The sequence below is a fragment of the Macrobrachium nipponense genome, chromosome 2, assembly GCF_015104395.2.
Source record: "Macrobrachium nipponense isolate FS-2020 chromosome 2, ASM1510439v2, whole genome shotgun sequence".
NCBI lineage: Eukaryota > Metazoa > Arthropoda > Malacostraca > Decapoda > Palaemonidae > Macrobrachium > Macrobrachium nipponense.
In genome coordinates, this window is record NC_087201.1 from 79,848,914 (window position 1) to 79,873,380 (window position 24,467).

The 24,467-nt window shown below is 42.0% G+C and overlaps 1 protein-coding gene across 9 annotated transcripts in view; it reads left to right on the forward strand.

Moving 5' to 3' along the window:
• The window catches only part of LOC135220698 (arylsulfatase B-like), a 160,173-nt gene that overhangs the window by 34,479 nt on the left and 101,227 nt on the right, over positions 1 to 24,467 (forward strand). The window contains exon 4 of one of the 9 annotated variants that reach the window (XM_064258101.1): positions 3,750 to 3,976. The exons of the other annotated variants lie outside the window; for them this stretch is intronic. Within the exon in view, the coding sequence (XP_064114171.1) occupies positions 3,750 to 3,976 (227 nt within the window). The remainder of the gene's footprint in view (positions 1 to 3,749; positions 3,977 to 24,467) is intronic. 9 annotated transcript variants of the gene reach the window in all.

A 24,467-nucleotide genomic window follows, 5' to 3' on the forward strand; every position in this document is an offset into this window, starting at 1 on the left:
AGGAAAGTATTGAAAATCTTACCTGATTTAAACCTGCATATTCAAAACCTTAGTGTAAAGCTAGTTTCTGTCATATCAGACCCTTCCAAGAGAGGTTTTCATCTCATATTCAATGATGAGGAGCTCAGATGAGAACATAATTTTAGAATTCAGTAGAATATCATACTATCTAAAGCAATTACAAGGTCACTGAAATTAGCCGATGAATGTTAACACAGTAAATTATAGTAGCACTACATATATTGCACTGGTCCAAGATTTTGTTCAGTATCATCTAGTTCTAGGCTAGCTGTTTCAGCTGAACAAAGGACATTAGTGATGGTATTGAAAATGAATTAGAACAGATTTTTTAAGGTAAGGCAACAAATTGATAAATCACCGGGCACCTTGGCCTTGCTATTAAGCATCCCAAACACAGCATAAAAAAAAAAAAAAAAGTAAATTGTCAGAAAAGAGTGTTTGAGTGCATGTACTTTCAAACCAGAGAACTTGAGCCTATAGCACAGAGACTGTGGCACTATCCAAGACTTAAAGTATTTATTGTTGTGAGGTATGATAAGAAAGACAGGAATGTTTAAAAAATACAGTATGCCACTTTTCAGTGTACAAATGTGAAGGCTACTAAAGGGAACATTAAGAATTCTAACTCATTTGTTTGGTACAACTATGTAATATATTTTAATGATAATAATGCCTGGTTATCTGCACATATTACAGGTGATTATGATTAGCACAAGACCTTTTCAGACTTTGAATCTCAAATATAAGGATGAGAGAAAACTTTAGAGCCATACAGCTGCTCAGTGTTAACTCCTTTTCTGAATGCCTTGTATTGTATCTTCCTCAGTTCACTTGCTGTTCATGTAATTGTATCATTTTAGGTCTTGCATGTTGTTAAGAACATCACGAACGATGCCATCTGTACAATAGTGTTGTATGTAGTGTTTTATTTATGGAAGGTTTTGTGCATTTCCCATTTTACTCTCAAATCCCTATGGTATATCTTCGTGTATTTGTGCAGTGTTACATTACTATTTGATTAACCCTTTATCACCGATTGGACATATTAAACGTCTATATAAATTGTCTGTAGGGTGCCGATTGGACGTATGGTACGTCGATATAAATTTTTTTTTTTTAATTCGTGGAAAAATAGTTATAGGCCTACTAGGCAAAAACCTTTGAATCATGCGCCTTGGGGGATGCTGGCAGATCACGGATCAAGGCATTGTTTTGTTTACAATCGTTACCCAGGCGCGCAAGCGCGAATTTCTTTCTTCTCGCACTAAAAAGTATCTGCGACACATCTCGGAAATTATTTCGTCACTTTGACATAATTTTTGCCCGACCATTTTAATATTAGCCATTAACATGGAGTAATTATTATATGGAAATGTGCACAATTTCATGTAGAATACAACTAAAAACAACCCATGGTTGTAGCTTTTATCAGTTTTGAAATATTTGCATATAAATAAAGATAAATGCCAAAATATCAACCTTCGGTCAACTTTGACTCGACTGAAATGGTAAAAAAATGCAACTGTAAGCTAAAACTCTTTCATTCTAGTAGTATTCAATCATTTACCTTCATTTTGCAACAAATTGGAAGTCTCTAGCACAATATTTCGATTTATGGTGAATTTATGAAAAAAAATTTTTCCTTACATCCGCGCGGTAACACTTCCGAAAAAAAATCTGAACTTTTTTCTGATTGTCGTAATGTTTGCACCATTTTAAATTAGCCATTACATAAAGTTTTATATATGAAAATGTGCGCAATTTCATGTAGAATACAACTAAAAACAACCCATGGTTGTAGCTTTTATCAATTTTGAAATATTTTCATATAAATAACGGTGTGCCAAAATTTCAACCTTCGGTCAACTTTGACTCGACTGAAAGGGTAGAAAAACGCAATTGTAAGCTAAAACTATTACATTCTAGTAATATTTAATCATTTACCTTTATTTTGCAACAAATTGGAAATCTGTAGCACAATATTTCGATTTATGGTGAACTTATGAAATAAACTTTTTACTTACGTCCGTGCGGTAACTCTTCCGAAAAAATCATAAATTTTATCGTCTGATTGTCGTAATGTTTGCATCATTTTAAATTAGCCGTTACATAAAGTTTTATATATGAAAATGTGCACAATTTCATTTAGAATACAACGAAAAACAACCTATGGTTGTAGCTTTTATCAGTTTTGAAATACGTATTGTCATATAAATAACAATAAATAGAAAAAATTTGTCCTTTGGTCAACTTTAACTCGTCCGAAATGGTTGAAAACTGCAATCGTAAGCTACAACACTTACAGTCTAGTAATATTCAATCAATTACCTTCATTTTGCAACAAACGGGAAGTCTCTAGCACAACATTTCGATTTATGGTGAATTTTTTATAACGGCTTTTTTTTACTTCTTCGTATTACGAATTCATGCATCGTTTTGGGATAATATTTTCTCTGTGTTGCCTTGATCGTTTTACAATGTATTATATACCAAAATGATTGCAATTTAGTGTACAATACAAAAAAAAATTAACTTGTTAGCTTTAACCGTTTTGCTCACAGCGCGATTTGTATACAATCATATATGAAAATTTTTTTGCGCTGTCATATATCCCAATATTTATATATGATAATGATATTTTTTTCATTTCTGATGGTTGCTTACTAAACTTCAGGCAGTGACAAAAAAAGGAGCCAAAAATTAACTCCTAATCTTGAAAACTAAGCGTGCTGTGATTTTTTGAAAAAAACATTTTTTCCGCTTTCGGTGCTCACTCTCGAACGCCGCCGGCATACGGGAGACGATTTTTAAAATACCGCTTCGGCGTTTAAGGGTTAACAGTATTTTATTCTTCAGCACATTTTTGTCTTCTTGACCTTTTTTAACCCTTAATGGATGGACATGCTCACATGAGTAACAGTAACTGGTTTTGGGTGGACGATGGAGTCACTCATGGTGAGTGATGATATTACGCAGCATCGATTTAGGGGAATTGGGTGGGAAAGAGGTGCCATTACTTCTATAGCCCATAAATTCACTAATGGCAACTTTTAGACTGGCTTAAACCAAGAAGCAGGCAGCTCATGAGCATAGTTGTGTTCTTGACTTCAAGGGAGGATGTACTGCCTTTCTCTCTCACATAATGTCTTTTTATAAATTTGCTCATGAGTATACCAAGGGGTTGTTGTTGGTTTTAGTTCTTATTTTTTATGATAGTATGTCAGTTATAAATGTAACTTTGCAAAGAAAAGTGCAAAGAAATATCAGAAAAGACTTGTATACATCCAAAAAAGTTACTGCATCTTTGTTTTAGGTAAATTTACATAAATATTTTACAACAAATATGCTTAAAATTTGCTACTGATTTTATTTCTTATCTGTTTTGATATTGTGTTAGCTGCAATTATAATTTTACAAAATATAAAACTATTTATTAGAAAAAACAAGTCTAATTTGGTAAAATGTACGATTGTCATGTAAAAGAGACCCCACAAGGGTTTGTAAATACTAGTAATTTTCAACTTCTTGTGGAAGGTAGGGAAGTTTTTTTTAGAATTTTTTTTTTGCACCATGTTTTCCAGTGACATGTTTTCTTAATTGGTTTAATCTAAGAGTTCCTGGCCTGGGGTGCAGCATATGTATTGATATTTTACCCTGTCCATTAAGGGTTAAGTATCAGTAACACTTTCTTGGAAGATTTCATTGTAAAAACTTTATCTACCTCACAGGAATGCAAGGTTCTACAATTATAAATGGTCAACCTTGGGCATTATCTGATACACATACCCTACTGCCTCGGCACCTCAGCCACTTGGATTATGTCCCTCAAGCTGTTGGTAAATGGCATCTTGGATACTACATGGAGAAATTTACGCCAATAAGAACTGGTTTCTTAACTCATTTTGGATATTTTGGAGGTCATGAGGATTATTATAGCCATACTTCATTATCAGGGGTATGATAAGCTATTTAAATGGGGATATTTCTTGAACAAGGCTATTCTACAAAGGGAAACTTGTCTTTCAGCACATATGAAGTTTGTTTTGGGTAATAAGCTGCAGTGGTTATGGAATGAATGAATGGTTTGGGTTGCTATTGTTTCTTTTGTGATTCTTGTAATACAGACATGTCAGTGCATCTTTTTAGGGGTAATTGGTGAGCGTCTTTGTAATGAAAAGGGATTTCTCAAAATAGGTGGTTTCAAAGTTAATTCATTTTGAGAAATTTAATGCATGTTTTATGGTGTTAGGTGATTAAAAAAAGTCATAAATGCTTATTTCCGGAGGAGGAACACAAGTTAAAACTAAACCAGCAAAAATATTTAACCACTGAAACAGCTGAAAATATTTTCATTCTCTAATCTTTTACTTTCATAGGCAATAGCAATCCGTATACTGTATCTCTATTTGCATATTTCACTACTTTGAAATATTCTGAATCTTTTTACTTCTTGCAAGTTGTTATTCTCCTCTGGTAGTAGTCAGCATTTAAGTAAACTTCTTTTCTGTTTGCATGTGTCAGCATTTAAGTAAAGTTCTTTTCTGTTTGCATGGTTTGTCTTTTGATTTGTTGTAACAGTAACTTTTTTTTCTTTTAATGAAATTTCTTTTGCAGTCAGTGCATTTAAGCCTCTTAAATATTCTTGTGTAATTTTTAGGTTTCCATATTTTATCTGGTGTACGAGAAAAAAAATTGCACTTTGTAACAATGACATATGCCTGTATTCAGTTTGGAAGGTTTATACTATTATGCACATAGTCTAAAAGGTCATACTTTTCTTCATTCAGCCTCTTGACCATTATAGTACCATGATGCACTTAGTCTAAAGGGTCTTGCTTTTATTCATCCAATCTCTATAGACTATAACTAGAGATAAATTATTGATGTCTTAAATGGCTCTCAGGTCCCTCCTACAAACTGCTTTGGACTGTCTCTTTGAGGAAACTTGCCAACGAAAACCTTTTCTTAGTAGCCTTGGCCACTGCCTAATGTGTTAGTGGGTTACAAGTGATCAATAATAGTGTTGGTTTTTCTCAAGGAAATGCAGTGTATTCCCTCTCTTGTTTCCTGGCCAAGAACGAGAACCCTTCTAGACCTTGGCCCCTTTCTTTCACCATTAAGAATTTGTCAGGCTTCCTTAGACCAGAGGAAGAGGAAAGGCTTCTCTGCCCAGTAAGAGCCATCAGATATTATCTCCATAGGATAGAGAAAATCAGGGGACCTTCTGACAAACTATGGTGATCCGTAAAGAACACTTTGCACCTTCTCTCCAAGAACGCTCTTTCCTTTTTTCTGAGGAGCCTGATTTCTGAATCCCACTCCCAGTCTTACTGACTTTTAAAATGAAGGCTCATGAGATTTGGGCTGTTGCTACCTCTCTTGCCTTCGGGCTTATTATGTCCTTGTCGAATATCCTCCAATCAACCTTTTGAAGGTGAAAGTCAGTTTTCGTGGTGCACTATCTCAAGGACTTGGCAACTGCGTATGAAAATTGCAGTGTGTTAAGGCCGTTAACCGTGGTTGGCATGGTGTTGGGAGAGGAAGCATAGGGAGTCTTCTGTCCCTCTGCTATTCCTCACATTGTACATTAGTAGGCGTTACAGTTTTTTATGGGAAGCCCGGGCATACATGGTACCTGGAGTACCCACTAGTTGTTAGTGGTTGGTTGGTGGTGTTTTTTTACAATGTAGGTAACAGTGTTGTGATATTTTATCTGGTCTCTGTGCAGGGCAAGGGCATCTTTTTTTTACTTTGCTAGCCACGGGTGTACTGCCCTTGCTGCAAAGTTCCCACTTATGTAGGGGCAACTCTGGGCTGTGCAGCCACACCCACTACAGGTCAAGAGGAGCATCAACCAGAGGCAATGTTTTTCTGCTGTTGCTCCCTTGCCAGGTAGGGAAACAACAAACATTGTCTTAATGCTGGCAACTGTTCTAGTTCAAAATCATTATCCAATTTATGTAATGTTTTGGAGTAGAGTATGTTCATAGATCCCACCTCCCCTCAAGGTGGAATCAGATATGTAATCACTTGGTAAGTTAATTATACAAAAATGACATTTTTATAAAGTTAATTATACAAAAATGACATTTTTATAATAAAATAAAGTTTTGTATATATACTCACAAGGTAATTACATGACCAGAGCCCTCACTCCTCCCCACATTTGGATATTTGTGCAGGGGCTGGTTACCTACACCAAAATAGTTACTAAAGCTACCGTGAAATTTGAATTTTTGTACTGCCATAGTGAGAAACTTTTAACTATGTAATTGGTAAGCATACACAAAACTATTTTTTATTTTATTATAAAAATGTCATGTTTGGTTAAACTTCCTACTACTAATTGTAATTGCAGCGTCTTGATTTTTTCCATTCTGTAAATAGTCTTCCACCTGGCTCTGTGACTTTGAAATAATAATGTGAACTAATCACTCTTGTAAAACTTTTACAACATACCAAGGATTTGAAGTCATTAAGTCTATTTTTGCAGCTGACTTTGTCACAAACGAATTTCAGATTATCATAGCATTTCACTGGAATGAATAAATATTTTTCTTTGTAACTGGTGTCCTCTGCACTATTAGTTGCATCTAAGAGCATCCGATGGCATTAGACATTCCAATTTGGGTCTGAAGCAGAAGGTGGACATAGCAAAATGGCATTTTTATAATAAAATTAGATTTTACACATACTTACCAAGTAATTATATGTAGCTGAAAGCTTCCTACCATGTCAGTCAAAATATTACAAATTTTGTGGCGGTGCCACCCTCGCAAGTGTAGGTGGATAGTACCCGCCCACTTTCGGGACCAATAGGTACAAAACTGCAGAGAGAACCAATTCGTTTGGCCTGCTATGTCTATTTGTACGGAGGATGGAAGAGCTATAATCATGTAATTACTTGGTAAGTGTGTGTAGAATCTCATTTCACATAAGTGACTTGCCAAACAATTACAAGACTGTAAGCTATCTTACCTGGTAGTAAAAAATTCAAATTCCTGGCGGCGGCGGCGCTGCCATTGTTCACGTAGGTGATATAGGTCCCGCCCACTTTGAGGAATACCTGGCACTGCTGAGCTATTGTCAGTTCGTTTTCTGCCAGCCACGGAGTGACATCAGTGGTTTTCTATGCAGTCAACTTTCATCGTCATCTAGCTTCTTCATTAGCTGTTCATTTAGCTAGAAGAGTTTAGCTTAGAATGTCGGACTCTAGCGATGGCTGCAAGACTAGGATGGCTAAGCTTTGTTATGATCCGCACTCCAAGTGCGTTAAGTGTAGGGGACAATGCTGTAGGAAAGACTTAAGTTGTTTCGAGTGCCAGGATTTAGATGAGTAGTGGTGGAAGACTTTCAAGGCTCATTTAGATAAGATGGAGAAAGATAGGTAGAGGAAAGCAGCTCTTAGAGCTGGTAGTAAGACTAGTGTTGAGAGAACTCCTTTGCCTTTAGAGGTGAATAAGCCTTCTCTTTCTTCCCCTCTTTTATCCAACATTTCTCCTATTGATAGTCTTCCTACTTCATTGCCAATCACTGCAGTCCAGGTAGCCCATGCTTCTGATCCTAACGCCTTTGCCATTTTAGTCCAAAAAGGCAAGAAATTCCAGATTTTAGCAAAATCTGTAATGGATTTAGGTTTATCTTTTTCAAGCTATTGTGGAAAAGTAGAATGACAGTGATAAGACCAGTGTTGTGCAAAGTGTCCGTGTCTTCGAGGAGGTGGCTGTCCGTCCCCTCATTTCTCCTAGACGAAGGTCACTGTCCCGCTCCCCTGCACCCGGGAGAAGACATACCAGAGGTTGAAGGGAGACTTGGGGATGTTTGCCCACGGGCAGTAGCTTACTCCGACGATACTGTCGACTTGCGGGTGTCGACTAAACACTGCTGGAAAGGCGTAAATGTGAGTGAAGGGCAGTTTTCGTCTGATTCGGATGTGCCGTCGCCTGATAAGAGACGACAATTGTGGAACGATGCAGTGTCGTGCCCTTTAAAGAGGCATGCCGCTTTTGGGGACTGTATGACTCCGCCAGTTAAGGAGTTAAGGGAGCAATGGAGTCCCCAACCATCCTGTAGTTTTGCGCCTGCACAAGATTTTCAGGAGTATCGCCAGTCATCTATAGAGAATATACTTCCAACTGACTACAGGCGCTCGAGATCTGACCAATACTCACACTCTCATGCTTTCGACTCCCCTTCGCCTACTAGTCACTTGTCGTATAAGAAGAGCTGCTCAACAGCTACTGGTTCGACATCGACTTCTGAGGATTCGAAGACCTGCGCTTTGGGAGATGTCTTCATTTGGCCCCTTCAAGCAGCAGCTTCAGGAACTTATGGGATTTATGGGATTCCTGAAGAAAGTGACTACCCCTGGAGGAGAGGAAGATGGTGTGTCATCAGTTCTATCAGAGGACAAAGCACAAGAGCAGGAGTCGAAATCTTCCTTGGCGTACTCCAGTTTATTGAAGTTTTTACTGGTTACATACCTGGACTGTTTTGAGCCAGCATTGCCTTTGCCAGGACCTTCTGTGTTCATGAAGGATAAGAAGACACCATCTTCAGGCTTGCCGAAACTAGTTCTTTCTCAGTTGGCCAAGAAAGCATTTAAGGAGTCAGACAAGTGGCTGTCAAAGAAGTGGGAGTCAGGTAAGGCCTCATTCGTCTATCCTCCTTCGAAACTGCGGATTTAAGACCTATCGGTTCTACGCGACGGGAGAAGTTCCTTCTTTGGGAGTATCTGCCTCCTCTCAAGGGGACTTCTCGGGTCTAGTGGATGCAAACAGAACAGCAGTGTTTTTGGCTGCCAAGATAATGTTCTCTGCACCCGACTTTGATCACCTGGTGCGGAACCTGTTCAAGGTGACTGAAGTTTTTAGCTTCCTGGATTAGACTATTGTAGCATTAGCTAGGAAGATAGAGGATTGTCAGTCCCTGGAAGTGGATTTTTTGACAGACTGGCTAAAGCTTTGTCCTGCGTGGACAAAGCAGTGAGAGATGGATTGGGTGAGCTAGCTACACTCTTCACAATGGGAGTACTCAAAAAGAGTTCTCTCCCCTGTGTAAGCCCTACCTGTTCCCAGGAGAGATCATTCAACAGGTGCTGTCAGACCCTGAAAAGAAGTCGACTAATGACATTTTGACGCAGTCAGCAAGATGCCCAAAGGATCCTCCCGCTACAGGAGCTAAAGCTTCCTCCCTTCAGAAGCACCCTTTTTAAGGGGGTAAAACTAGATGGCAGAGCAGACTGAGGATTAACTTGCATGTGCCAGCGAAGTCCACCAAGAAACCTCCCTTTAAGCCATCAGACATGTAATCGGGAGGTCCTTCACACACTGTGGGGGGGTGAGACTCCAGTACTTCTGGGAGGAGTGGAGTCGGAGAGGAGCAGAGCAGTGGGTAGTCCAGGTACTTCAAGAAGGATACGCGATCCCTTTCGTGCAAGATCCTCCGCTGTCCGACGTTTCCATCTGCTTGACAGCGTACTCAAAGTGATCAGGGAGAGCTTTGGCCTTAGCCAGAGAGGTAGAAGGGCTCATCAACAAGAAAGTAATAGAAGAGGTGACAGACAACAACAGACTTTTTGTAGTCCCCAAGGCATCAGGGTGCTGGAGGCCCTTATTAGACATAAGTGCTTTGTACCTCTTCGTTCAGAAGACAAAATTTCGGATGGAAACCAGTCGGTCGGTGATGTTGGCTCTCCAACTGGGTGACTGGATGGTCTCTTGACATGAAGGACGCTTAATTTCATGTCCCCATTCATCAAGAGATATCTGTGGTTCGTCTGCAAAGAGAGGGTTTTCCAATTCAGAGCCCTCTGCTTCGGACTATCGATGGCTCCCCAAGTAGGCATAATATGTCTCTATCTTCCATACTAAAAATGACGTTCTGGAGGTTGAAATCAGTTTTCTCATCACAATGCTTGAAGGACATAGAAACTGTTTGAAAATTGTTATAGATTAGGACCATTGTCGGTAGTGGGCACGGTGTTGGGAGAGGAAACATAGGGGAACCTCTTTCCCTCTACTATCTCCTCGCCTTGTACTGTAAGGTTGTCAAGTCATTGGGAAGCCTGGGGGTACTTTGTACCAGAATACCCTCCAGTTTTTTATGGTTAGGGTTATGTTGATGGTTTTGTGGATTGTCTGGTCTTTGCCCAGGGCAAGGGAAAAATTTTTGATTTCTTGCTAACCACTGAAGAACCTCCATGGTTACAAAATCCCACCATTAGTAGGGATGACCTTGGCCATTACTGCCATGTCTCCTACAGATGATGAGAGTGCCGACCAAAGGCAGTATTGACCTGCAGCTGCTTTCTCACAAGGTAAGGTACTGCGAACATTATATGATGTGAGCATGTTATTGTCTTTTCATAAGCTGTCCATGTACCCACCTTCCGAGTAACATGGAATCAGCTTTGTAATTGTTCGGTAAGTCACTTAAGTGAAAATGATATTTTTATAATAAAATAAGGTTTCACATATACTTACCAAACAATTACGTAATCAGAGCCTTCCCTCCTCCCAACAGTTGGACGTTGCAGCTCAACAATTGACAATAGTTAGCTCAGCAGTACCAGATATTCCCAGAAGTGTGCAGGACCAATATCACTTACACGATCAGTGGCAGTGCTGCTGCCACTAGGAAATTTGAATTTTCGACTGCCAGGTAAGAAAGCTTACAGCCTTATAATTGTTTGGTAAGTATATGTGAAACCTTATTTTATTCATATTTTTATTATAAAAATGTCATTTTTACACATAGATTACCAAGTAATTACATGTAGCTGATTCCACTTTTATGGAGGTGGGAATCATTGACATGTACAGTCCGGTTCCGAATTATGCCAGTTCAAATTGTGTGATTCCCCTTTTATGCAGTTGCTAGTTCTCAAAAATAGATTTCATACAATGAACTTACCTGTCAGATATATACTTAGCTAAGACTCCGTCGTCCCCAACAGAAATTCAAATTTCGCGCCACTCGCTACCGGTAGGTCAGGTGATCTACCTGCCTGCCCTGGGCGGCAGGACTAGGAACCATTCCCGTTTTCTATCATATTTTCTCTGTCGCCGGTGGTATCAACATTGTTGTTACTACCTCCTGACTGGAATTCGCTTTTCAAGACTTTTTTGATCATCTATATTGGATTTCTTGGTGACGTACTGGATCGTTGTTTTGGCATTCGCTACTGTGGACTGGATTTGGACTTGCTTTTGATTTTTCTGATAGAATGTCTGATTCAAGTGTTAGTGTGAGAGTGTGTGTGAATGTAGGCTGCAAGGTGAGGATACCGAAGGCTTCGGTTGATCCTCACACTGTATGTCGTAAATGTAGGGGGTTTGACTGTTCTTTGGCTAACACCTGTATTGAGTGTGAGAAGTTGAATGCTAATGAATGGAAGACTCTAACTTCTTACTTGAAGAAGTTAGAGAGGGATAGAATTAGACGGGCTGCACAAAAGAGTGTGAGTACAAGGCCTATTGAGCCTTTTTCTGAGTCTAACTCTCCTATTATTAGTGAATGTGAATCTCCCTATGTATCTGAACCCTCACAGGCTTTGCATTCGGATTCGGCTTCGGAAATTGCCAATCTGAAGGCTACTCTTCGTAAAATGAAGACAAAGATGGCGGCCATGCAAGGTAAGGGAAGTGATAGTGAATTACTTAGTGAAGTGAGTGTTCCCAGTGTTGTGGAGGGGGCGTCTGACCGTCCCTGCGATGCTCCCAGGCCTAGACCTCTTCCAAACTCACATACCCAGAGGAGAAGGAAAGTCGAAAGTCGTACGGAGGTTGTGGGGAATCAACCCCAACGGTCAGGCGTCCTTCAGCAGGTTCTGTTTCGCTACAGTCTGCTCAGGACCGCTTTAATAGAAGCGTCCTACGAGATTGTTTCTCGTCGTCCGGTTCTCTTTCACCTAAACGAGGGTGGAAGGACTCGGATCTTTCTAGGCCACTGAAAAGGCACTGGAAAGAGCGCGCGTTTGACTCGAGCCCGGAGCGCTTCTCGGAGGAAGCCCCTTCTTCTATCAAGAAGGCTAAGCTGGTTTCGACGCCTCCTCGAACGGTATTTGAGGATGCACTCCTTCGAGTTCTCCTGCTTCTTCTATTGAAGAGGACGCTGGTGTGGCTTCCAAGAGGATATTGCTTGCAGTACAAGAGCAGATAGCCTCTTTGGTTGGAGTTCTTTCGAGGGATCCCCCTCGCAAGAAGGACGCTAGACTTCTTTCACCGGCCAGACGTGAAGTGTCCTCCAGACATGAAGAGCCTTACAAGCGTGGGACGTCTTCCAGGCGCGAAGAGTTTTGCAAGCGTCAGGAGCTATCCGAGCGAGTTGCTCTGGATAAGGATACGCTCAGGCGCGAGGCGCCAGTTAGGCGCGAGGAATCAGCCAAGCGCGAGGCGCCAGCCAGGCGCGAGGATTCAGCCAAGCGCGAGACGCCAGCCAGGCGCGAGGAGTCAGATTTGCGTGAGGCGCCAGACAAGCGCGAGGCGTCAGTCAGGCGCGAGATGCCAGCCAGGCAACAAGCTCCAGCCAAACGAGAAGTGCCAGCCAAGCGCGAGGCGCCAGACAAGTGCGAGGCGCCAGCCAAGCGCGAGGAGCTTTCCAGGCGTGAGAAGTCAAGCAGACGCGAGACTTCTTTTAGACTTGAGAGAGATTCTATTCACTCTATGAGTCCCTCTCCTAGTAGGAGTTTGTCACCAGTAGAGAGAGAACGGGATGAAGATCCTCTCGTTTTTCAGGCCGATTCTCCGCACGGTGTAGAAGGAGATTCGGAAGAAGACGGTAACGGTAGAGAAGGAGTCTCTAACTATAGAGTTCTGACAGACCTTCTTTTGCAGGAGTACGGAGATTCTTTGACTCCTGCGGCTCCTCCTTCGCCTCGATCACTGTTTTCGAGTGCGGTTGTACCAAAGTCTTCGTCGGTCTTGAAGATGAGACCTACGATCTCTATGAAGAGAGCGCTACAGTCTCTAGACAAATGGATGTTGTCAAAGAAGGATCTGGGCAGAACCACCTTCTGTATGCCTCCAGCCATACTTTCTGGCAAGAGAGGTTTCTGGTACCGAACTGGGGAGAACATGGGCCTTTCTCTCCCAGCGGCAGCCGAAGCGGACTTTTCAACCTTGGTTGATTCATGGCGGAGACACGCTTTGAATGGAGCTCGTGTGTCTTGGGCGATTTCTGAGACGGATCATCTCCTCAAGGGCCTCTTCCATATTTTGGAAGTGTTTAATTTCCTAGACTGGTCCCTTGGGGTGATGTCTAAGAAGGCTCATGACTCGGAAGGTCTAGACCCCGAAGTCATTCTGAGTATTGACAAGGCAGTACAAGACGGATCGGGAGAAATCTCCTCTCTTTTTGGAGCGGTACTCCTTAAGAAGAGGAGTATTTTTAGTGCCTTCTTAACCAAGGCGGTTTCTCCCTCACAGAGAGCAGCCCTGGTTTTCGCTCCCATGTCGGACTTCTTGTTTCCTTCTCAGTTAGTGAAGGACATTTCTCGCTCACTGACTGAGAAGGCGACACAGGATCTTCTCCTGCAAACTGCAAGGAAGAAGAGACCCCTAGTTTCGGTGCACAAGAAAGGACCGACTTCTACGGTTCAGCCCTTTCGAGGAGGCCCTCCCTCCAGAGCTCCCTCTAAGAGAAGAGGTCCTGAGAGGAGAGGTAAAGCTTCTTCCCGTCCCTTTAAGAAAGGGAAGTGAGACAGACAACCTCCAAACACCAGTGGGTGCCAGGCTTCTCGAATTTGCAGACGCCTGGTCACTCATAAACTCGGACGCCTCTTCGATGTCCATAATCAGGAAGGGATATCTTATCCCCTTCCAGGACAGTCCTCCCCTAACGACCATTCCGCGGGAACTGTCAGCCAGATACAGGGACCCTGTACTGAGGGATACTCTTCGTCTGATGGTGAATCAAATGTGGGACAAAAGAGCTATAGAATTAGTTCTAGAGCAAAACTCTCCGGGGTTTTTACAATCGGCTTTTCCTGGTTGCGAAAGCCTCGGGGGGGCTGGAGACCAGTACTAGATGTCAGCGCTCTGAACAAGTTCGTTCTAAAGGAGAAGTTCTCTATGGAGACTTCGGCCTCAGTCCTTGCGGCTTTACGTCAAGGAGATTGGATGGTGTCTCTGGATCTCCAGGACGCCTATTTTCATGTCCCGATTCACCCTTCGTCGAAGAAGTACCTCCGTTTCATGACGGGGGGAAGGATCTTTCAGTTCAGGGCCTTGTGTTTCGGCCTGTCCACAGCTCCTCAGGTCTTCACAAGCCTGATGAAGAATGTGGCGAGGTTTCTTCACCTCAAAGGCGTCAACATTTCTCTATATCTGGACGATTGGCTCATCAGGGCCAGAACAGAGAGACAGTGTTTGGAGGACCTTTCTTTGACCCTAGACCTGATAAAGGTGTTGGGACTACTCGTGAACCTTGAGAAGTCACAACTGATTCCCAGACAGAACTTGGTCTATCTGGGGATTCAGATGGATTCTCGGGGTTTTCGAGTATTTCCTTCGCAAGAGAGAATCGTGAGAGGCTTGGAAAAAGTCTCTCTCTTCTTAGGGAAAGAACGGACTTCGGCGAGGGAATGGTTAAGCCTTCTAGGCACCCTTTCCTCGCTCGAACAGTTCTTTCCTCTAGGAAGACTGCATCTTCGTCCTCTTCAGTTTTTCCAATGGAGATGAAACCACACCTGCAATGGAGGTTGTCCCCTCTAAAAGAGAACAAGGGAATTTCTCTGGAAGTTCCGAACCCAAGCCGAGTGTTGTATTCAGACGCATCGGAGAAGGGTTGGGGAGCAACACTAGGACCGAGAGAAGTGTCAGGCACCTGGAAGGCAGCACAGGTGTCCTGGCACATAAATTGCAAAGAACTTCTAGCAGTTCACTTGGCGCTAAAGTTCTTCGAACCCTTCGTGACAAACAGTGTGGTCCAAGTGAATGTGGACAACACTACCGCCCTGTCCTACATTCGGAAGCAAGGAGGAACGCACTCCGTGTCTCTATACGAGATAGCAAGAGATCTGCTACTTTGGACCTCACAGAGGAACATCTCCCTCCTGACAAGATTTGTTCAGGGTACGAGAAACGTCAGGGCGGACAGATTGAGCAGGAGAAGCCAGGTCCTTCATACGGAATGGACCCTTCATTCAGAGGTGTGTCAGAGTCTTTGGGATCTTTGGGGCACTCCTCACGTAGACCTGTTCGCCACATTCCTTTCCAAAAGGCTGGAAGTCTTTTGTTCAGTGGTGGAAGACCCAAGAGCTCTGGTGGTCGATGCCTTCCTGCTAGACTGGTCTCATGTGGACGTGTACGCTTTCCCCCCTTTCAAAATCCTGGGGCAAGTGTTGAGAAAGTTTGTAGCGTCCAACGGGACAAGGATGACCCTGATAGCCCCGTTTTGGCCAGCACAAGATTGGTTTGCAGAGGTGCTGGAGTGGACAGTAGACTTCCCAAGATCCCTTCCAAGAAGGATGGATCTTCTCAGACAGCCACACTTCGAGAGGTTTCATCAAAACCTCCCCGCTCTCGCGCTGACTGCCTTTCGACTATCGAAAGACTTGTCAGAGCGAGGGGTTTTTCTCGCGAAGCTGCAAGCGCTATCGCTAGAGCCCGCAGAGCTTCCACTAGACGAGTCTATCAGTCGAAGTGGGAGGTATTCAGAAGGTGGTGTAAGTCTAAGAAGTTGTCCTCCTCCAGTACCTCTATAACCGAAATCGCTGATTTCCTTTTGTTCTTGAGAGAGGTCTCTCACTTATCTGTATCGACGATCAAAGGATACAGGAGCATGCTTTCGGCAGTCTTCAGAAACAGAGGCCTAGAGATTGCTGATAATAAAGATCTGCACGACTTGATTAGATCGTTTGAAACGACAAAATCTAAGGAACTAACTCCTCCCAGCTGGAACCTGGATGTAGTTCTCAAGTTCCTTTCGTCTGACAGATTTGAGCCTCCTCATTTAGCGTCGTTCAGGGATATAACAAGGAAATGCTTGTTTCTCCTATCTTTGGCGACAGCCAAAAGAGTTGGGGAACTTCATGCCCTGGAAGATGAAGTCGGCTTTAACAGAGACTCGGCCTTCTGCTCGTTTAGAACTCTTTTTCTAGCGAAAAATGAGAACCCATCGAATCCCTGGCCCAAGAGATTCGAGATTAAAGGCTTATCGAGTCTAGTAGGTAGAGAAACAGAAAGGTCTCTTTGCCCTGTAAGAGCCTTGAAGTTCTACTTACAAAGGAAGAAACAAAGGGGAGGCTCTAGACAAAGTCTTTGGTGTTCGATTAAGGACCCCACAAGAATCATGTCTAAGAACGCATTAGCTTTCTTCATTAGGAGCGTCATTTCAGATGCTCACAAGTTCTGTCCTGACGACTCTTTTCCGCTTTTAAGAGTAAAAGCTCATGAAGTTAGAGCAGTGGCGACGTCTCTCTCTTTTCAGAAGAATATGTCGCTAAAGAAAATCATTGATGCGACATATTGGAGGTGCAATTCGGTATTTGCATCTCACTATCTTAAAGACGTTCGCGTGACCTACGAGAAATGTTTTTCTCTGGGGCCTTTTGTATCGGCGGATACGATACTGGGTACGGGAGCAAACACCAATCCTTAACTTTGTACATACCTTCTACTAGATATGTTCTAGATTTCTGCTGACAAAGAGGGCTCGGTGCTGCACTGGCGGCCAGTCACTGTTGTTCAGTAAGGAACTCTTGTGATATCTTTTAGAGGAGTATTAAATTTTTTTTTTGAGAATTTTGAATGAATGCGTTTTAGTTTCGAGTTATGGGTTGTTTGTAATGAGTTCGGGGATAACTCAGAACAATTTTTATACTAACATGGTGGTTAGGATCAGGTGGTCGGGATTGGTTATGCTCCTTCATAAGGTGTGTTGTCATAGAAGTGGTCCAGTACCCATTGACAAAGTCCTTTCAGGCTCTGCCGAGTAAGCGGTTCATATACCCATTGACAGACCCACAAGAACTCTAGCCATAGATCTAATATCTCGCTAAAGTCTTGAGGTGATGCAGACTACCGGGCTACAGCCACGAAGTCTACCACCTATCAGGTAGGAACCAAGGTTTTTCTTTTATACCTACAACATATGTTGTTTACCTGTCTATTCCATATTAGCTGTCTCTTACCCTCCACCAAAGGGTGCCAATCAGCTAAGTATATATCTGACAGGTAAGTTCATTGTATGAAAATGATATTGTTATAATACAATAAAGTTTCATACATACTTACCTGGCAGATATATACGATTAATGGCCCACCCAGCCTCCCCGCAGGAGACAGGTGGAAGAGAGAAAATATGATAGAAAACGGGAATGGTTCCTAGTCCTGCCGCCCAGGGCAGGCAGGTAGATCACCTGACCTACCGGTAGCGAGTGGCGCGAAATTTGAATTTCTGTCGGGGACGACGGAGTCTTAGCTAAGTATATATCTGCCAGGTAAGTATGTATGAAACTTTATTGTATTATAACAATATCATTTTTCTGTATCTGCGAAGGTGTTCAAAGTCTGTGAGTCACGTACTGCAAAACGTATCAAATCTATTGTCTTTTCAAGTATTTTAGGTGTGGGGGGTTTGCTGGTATCAGAGAAGGGGTGGGGGGAATGCTTGGAGAAAAAAATACTATTATTCCTCCAAGAGGGAATGTGAGAGAAAGATTTCCTGCTCTGCCATTAGCTAAGACGGAAGGCTCTGCCTCACGCATTTGTGACGTCATAGCACAGTGTGTATGAATGATCGGTGTCATCAACATCGTCATACGTATTACTGTATTCAGATCTGCGAAGTGTATTCCGATCATCTGCATCATGTATGCATCTGCCTAGAAGTCGAAGAGGAAGACCTATTTTCTCGAAACTAAAAAGCTTGCCCTTAAGTTAAAGACGAAGGAAGGAGCAACTTCCATTTTGGCAGCAGTCGACAACTTGAAATCTGTTATTGCTTAACATAAAACACCAACCAGTAACACCATACCATAATGACTTGTGGGTACTCCAGGTAAACAGTACCCATAGGCTTCCCAAAACTCAACACCAACAAAATGATAACAGAGGATAGTTGAGGGACAGAAAACCCCCTATGCTTCCTCTCCCAACACCATGCCAGCCACTGACAACAGACCCAATGGAACAATCTCAAAAACCGTTTCAATATCTTTCAGATAATGCACAGAATAAAACTGATATACATTTCCATAATGTAGAAAGCATAATAGATTCCAGGAACATATTCCTAAAGGCAAGAGAAGTTGCAACAGCTCTTACTTCATGCGCCTTAGCACTAATAGAAGGTAATACCTCTTCCTGGAGCTGAGAGTGTGCTTTGACTATCAAACTCCTCAAGAAAAAGGAAATGACGTTCTTTGACATCAGGCGTGACGGAGACTTCACAGAACACCAAAGATTATTTGTAGGACCTCTATTTTTTCTGTTCTCTGTAAATAGTAGTAGCATAAAGCTCTCACTGGTGATAGAAATCGCTCTTCCTCCTCTGGTCTGATGATGTCCATCAGGTTCTTAATAGTAAAGGAACATGGCCAGGGTTTGTTCACATACTCATTTTTGGCAAGAAATCCTAAGGAAAGAGAACAGATAGCGTCTCCTTGGGAAAAACCCACTCTCTTGTCTATTGCCTGCAATCCACTGACCCTTATGGCTGTAGCCAGCACTACTAGGAAGAGAGTCTTTTTAATGAGGTTTCTAAGAGATACTAAGTGGAGGGGTTTGAACGAGTCACCAGAAAATCACTTCAATACCACATCTAGATTCCATGAAACTGATCTGGTATTCTCCAATTTAGAAGTATCCATATATCTAATAATGAAGAGAGAGCAAGTGAAGGCGACGTTTGCCCACCCTCCCTCGCACCTGATTAAGAGGACCTATAGGCCTTACAACACCTGAGAAGCACCCTCTCTGGTAGTCACTGCCTTTTCCCAAGGGGACTTCTCTAGCCTCATCAACTCTTCACGTCGCTCAGCTTTCGCTTTGGACACTGGAGAATCCCCCTTCCTGGAAGTCGCTGTCTCCTCCCAAGGGGACTTCTCTAGCCTCATTGACTCTTCACATTGCTCAGCCATTGCCTCGGTCAGGATTTTCTTCTCTTCTGTGGTGTTAGACCACTTCATAAAGAATCTGTTCAAGGTGTACAGTTTCCTGGACTGGACAGTTGGGCTTCTCGCTAAGAAGATCGAGAATGCCACAGGGTTAGTTGACTTCCTTTCTGCAGACCTTCTGGGGGTGCTTTCATGTGTAGATAAAGCTGTTTGAGATGGTTCTTCGGAACCTGCATCGTTCTTTGCCTTTGGGCTCCTGAAGAAGAGGGACCTTTGGTGTTCATTTGCTTTGTGAGGGGTTGCACCCTCAAAGAAGTCATCCTTGCTTTCCGCACCTCTAGACCCTTCCCATCTCTTCCTGCAGGCCATGGTATAGCAGATTGCTTCATATCTGCAGAAGTCTACCCAGGATCTTCTGACGCAGTCTTCATGTCCCATATCTTCCTTGTCGGTGCCCTTTCATCCAAAGTTCATCTTTGTGTTCCAGCAGCACCCCTTTAGTGGGAAAAGACCCCAGTTCCAATCTAGACCCCGCTCCAACCTGCGCTTCAAATCAAAGTCCCTTAAGAAACACTCAATCTCCAAGCCACAACCTAAGAAGTGAGTCGGAAGTCCTTCATACCCCAGTGGGAGTCAGGCTTCTTGCTTTCTGGGAGAAGTGGGCTCACAGAGGAGGAGAACCATTGATTGTCAGGGTATTCAAAGAATGCCACTGCATCCCATTTTCAGAGACCTCTTCTCTATCTCCTCTCCCATCACATTGATAGCATACTCAGGAGGCTCAGATGCATGTGGCCCTTTCGATGGTAGTATCCTTCCTCCTTTGAAGAAGGCCACAGAAGTAGTAGTAGTAGATGTCCACTCTGATTTTACAAGGCCCTGTTAGTAGTTCCCAAGACGTCAGGGGCCTGGAGACTGGTACTGGATGTAAGCTTCCTCAACCACTTCAAGATGGAAACAAGTCAGTCAGTCATGACTTCCATTCATCCAGGCAGTTGGATGATCACTCTGGATATGCAGGACATGTATTTTCACATCCAGGTTCATCCATCATCCAGGAAGTACCTCAGGTTTGTCTTCAAAAGGAAGCTCTTTCAGTTTTGGTCCCTATGCTTCGGCGTCTCTGTGGCCCCTCAAGTATTCTCCCGAGTTCTCTCTCTTCTTGCCAAATGGCTTCACCTAGTAGGCATCAACATCAGCCTTTATTTGGACAACTGGGTTCTTCTTCTCTCTGTCGAAGGAACAGTGAACAAAGGACCTTCAGACAATGCTTCGACTCATCCAGGAATTGGGAATCCTTCTAAATCTCCAGAAGCCCCAGCTTGTTCCATGTCAGGGGATTCTTTATTTGGGGACGATTCGATACTTAACTCTCAGACTTCTCAGGTTTATCTGTCCCCCAAGAGGGTCGCAAACTATATTCAGTCAATCAACAAGTTCCTCTCTCTCTCTTGTCGTGCTCAGCCCCTACAATGACCCTGTAAATCAAGAAACAGGGAGCACACACTCCTTTTCCCTCTGTCAGATGGCTAAAGAGCTGCTTCTATGGGCTCATCAGAATTGAGTGACACTTGTCCCCCACTTCATTCAGGGGAAATTAAGTGTCCTGGTGGATGAGCTGAGCCATTGGAGACAAGTCCTTCCCACCAAATGGACTCTGGACAATAGGGTTTGCACCAATCTGTGGAGATTGTTGGGCAGACCCCTCATAGATTTACTGTTCGCAACATCAAGGAACAACCGCCTTCCTCCTTTCTGCCCCCAAGCCCTGGATCCACTAACGTGGGTGACAGATGCCCTACTTATAGTCTGGTCGGACCTGGACTTCTATGCCTTCCCTCTCTTCAGCTTGGTCAGGGAAGTCCTGAACAAGTTTGCATCTCACAGCACTGTGTCAAGGACTTTTGTAGCTCCATTCTGGTCCATGAAGAAATGGTTCCCAGACCTTCTTCGTCTTCTGGTAGACTTCCTGCGACTGCTCCCCCAAGACTGTGGCTACTCAGACAACTGCATTTCAGGAGATACCACAAGGGTTGTCCACGGCTGTTTAGACAGGTTTCAGACTGTCAGGAAACTCGCCAGAGGAAAGGGATTTTCAAGAGCAGCTGCAGAGGCTATTGCAGATTCCAGACGCCAGTCTACTTGCAATGTCTACCAATTGCAGTGGGCAGTCTTCCATAGATGGTGCCTCAGACATCACATCTCGTCTTCTGAGGATGTGTAGCCTAGATTGCAGATTTTTTTCTCTACTTAAGCACTTCTAAGAACCTTTCATCTTCCATGCTGTCCTCTGATTTTAAGCATCACAATCACTAATCAAGATCTTCATGACCATCTGAAGTCTTTTGATACTTCCAAACAGAAGTCGGCAGTGGTTTCTTGGAACATGGATGTAGTAGTCCTTAAGTGGCTAGCAGGCCCTCCCTTCAAGCCCCTCAAGTCCACTTCCTTCTAGAACCTTTTTTGTAAAATGCTGTTCCTAGTAGCCTTAGCTGCAGCTAAATGCATGAGTTAGCTACACTATAGACAGAGAAGTTAGATTCTCCCAAGGCGATATAGTTTGCTCTTTCACCTTGGGCTTCCTAGCCAAGACCAAGGATCCTAGTAAACCATGGCCTCATTCTTTTCATATAAGGAACTTAACCCTTTAACGCCGAAGGGGTATAATAAAAATCGTCTCCTGTATGCCGCGGGGGTCTCGGAGTGAGCGCCGAAGTGGAAAAAATATTTTTTTCAAAAAATCATAGCGCGCTTAGTTTCCAACGTTAAGAGTTTATTTCTTGCTCCTTTTTTTGTCATTGCCTGAAGTTTAGTATGCAACCATCAGAAATGAAAAAAAATATCATTATCATATATAAATAATGCGATATATGATAGCGCAAAAACAAAATTTCATTTATAATTGTATTCAAATCGTGCTGTGAGCAAAACAATTGAACCTAACAAGTTAATATTTTTTTGGTTGTTTTGTACACTAAATTGTGATCATTTTGGTATATAACACATTGTAAAACGATCAAAGCAACACAGAGAAAATATTATCACAAAATGATGCATGAATTTGTAATGCACGGACATGAAAAAATGTTTTTTTCAAAAATTCACCATAAATCGAAATATTGTTCTAGAGACTTCCAATTTGTTTCAAAAGGAAGATAAATGATTGAATATTACTATACTGTAAGAGTTTTAGCTTACAATTGCAGTTTTTGACCATTTCGGACGAGTTAAAATTGACCGAATGTCAAATTATTTTAATATATTTTTTTATATGCAAATATTTTAAAAATGAGAAAAGCTACAACCTTCAGTTATTTTTTGTTGTATTTTGCATAAAATTGCGCACATTTTCATATATAAAACTCTATGAAACGCCTAATATAAAATGGAGCAAATATTACGAGAATGCAACGTACGCATTTCGGAGATTTGCGGCGGAGAATCCGCGCACGGAGGGAAGGAAAGTTTTTTTTTTTTAAATTCACCATAAAACTAAATATTGTGCTAGAGACTTCAAATTTGTTTCAAAATGAAGATAAATGACTGAATATTACTAGACTGTAAGAGTTTCAGCTTGCAATTGCGTTTTTCGACCATTTTGGTAGAGTCAAATTTGAGCGAACATGGTTTTTTTTCTATTTATTGTGATTTATATGCAAATATTTTGAAAATGAGGAAAGCTACAACCTTCAATTATTTATTGTTGTATTCTACATGAAATTGCGCACATTTTCATATATAAAACTTTATATAACGGCTAATTTGAAATGGTGCAAACATTACGACAATCGGACGAAAAAATATCTGATTTTTTTCGGAAGAGTTACCGTGTGGACGTAAGGAAAATGTTTTTTTTTTTCAAAAATTCACTATAAATTCAAATATTGTGCTAGAGACTTCCAATTTGTTGCAAAATAAAGGTAAATGATTGAATATTAATAGAATGTAAGAGTTTTAGCTTAAAATTCCATTTTTCGACCATTTCGGTTGAGTCAAAGTTGACCAAAGGTTGAAATTTTGGCACTTATTGTTATTTATATGAAAATATTTCAAAATTGATAAAAACTACAACCATGAGTTTTTTTAGATGTATTCTACATGAAATTGCACACATTTTCATATATGATACTCCATGTAACAGCTAATATAAAATGGTGAAAAAATTATGTCAAAGTGACGAAATAATTTCTGAGATGTGTTGCTGATGTTTTTTAGTGCGAGAAGAAAGAAAATCACGCTTGCGCACCTGGGTAACGATTGTAAACAAAACAACGCCTTGATCCGTGAGCTCCCAGCATCCCCCAAGGCGTGTGATTCAAAAGTTTTCATCTGGTAGGCCTATAAGTATTTTTCCGCGAATTTTGAAAAAAAACTTTTTATATCGACGTACCATACGTCCAATCGGCACCCAACAGACAATTTATGTCGACGTATAATACGTCCTATCGGCGTTTAAGGGTTAATGGATATCCTTGGCCCAGACGAGGAAGAAAGAGTCCTTTGCCTGGTCAGAGCATTGAGGTACTACCTGGATAAAAGAGAAGATCAGGGGACCTTTGAGTAACCTCTGGTGTTCTGTCAAGAATCCCTCTCGTCCGCTTTCCAAGAATGCCCTGTTGTTCTTCATTAAAGACCTGATTTCCGAAGCTCATTCCCGGATGTAGGAGAACTCCTTTTTTTTTTTTTTTTTTTTCTCTCCATTGCTTAAAGTCAGAGCTCATGAGGTCAAAGTGATTGGCTCCTCTATCTCCCCTTCAAGCATAGCTTTTCACTTTTTGTGATCCTTCAATCAATGTATTGGAGGTGTAAGTCCATCATTGCATCACATTATTTGCAAGAAATAGAAACAATATTTGAAAATTGCAGTATCCTTTGTCTGTTGGCAGTGGCTGGCATGGTTTTGGTTGAGGAAGCATAAGAGAGACACAATCTCTCTTATCCTTGTAAGTAAGGATGTTGAGTTTTGGGGAGAGTGGGTTTACTTGGTACCTGGAGGACCCACCAGTTCGTTGGTAGGTCATTCCCTGGTCTTCTTGTTTTGGTACTGTGCCCAGGGCAAGGGCATATATTCGTATTAAGTATTGTCAACAGTCAGGCAGCTTCCCCATTGCTCTAGCTCTCTTATTGACAAACACTTAGTGTTATCCATTCATCTAGTTCAGCAATAATCATTAGCTAAGTAATTATTTGGTAAGCATACATATTCATAAAACTTCATTTTAATTATAAAAAATATAATTTTTGAAAAATTGCATTTTCTGGGCGATTTGTAGATGCTTTTTATCATAAAGTTTTGAGTGGTTGATAGTTGCTCTTGATAGTTTACATTAATGTCAGATATATGGGATTTTCCAAGGCAATTTAATTTTTGACAATTACAATTATT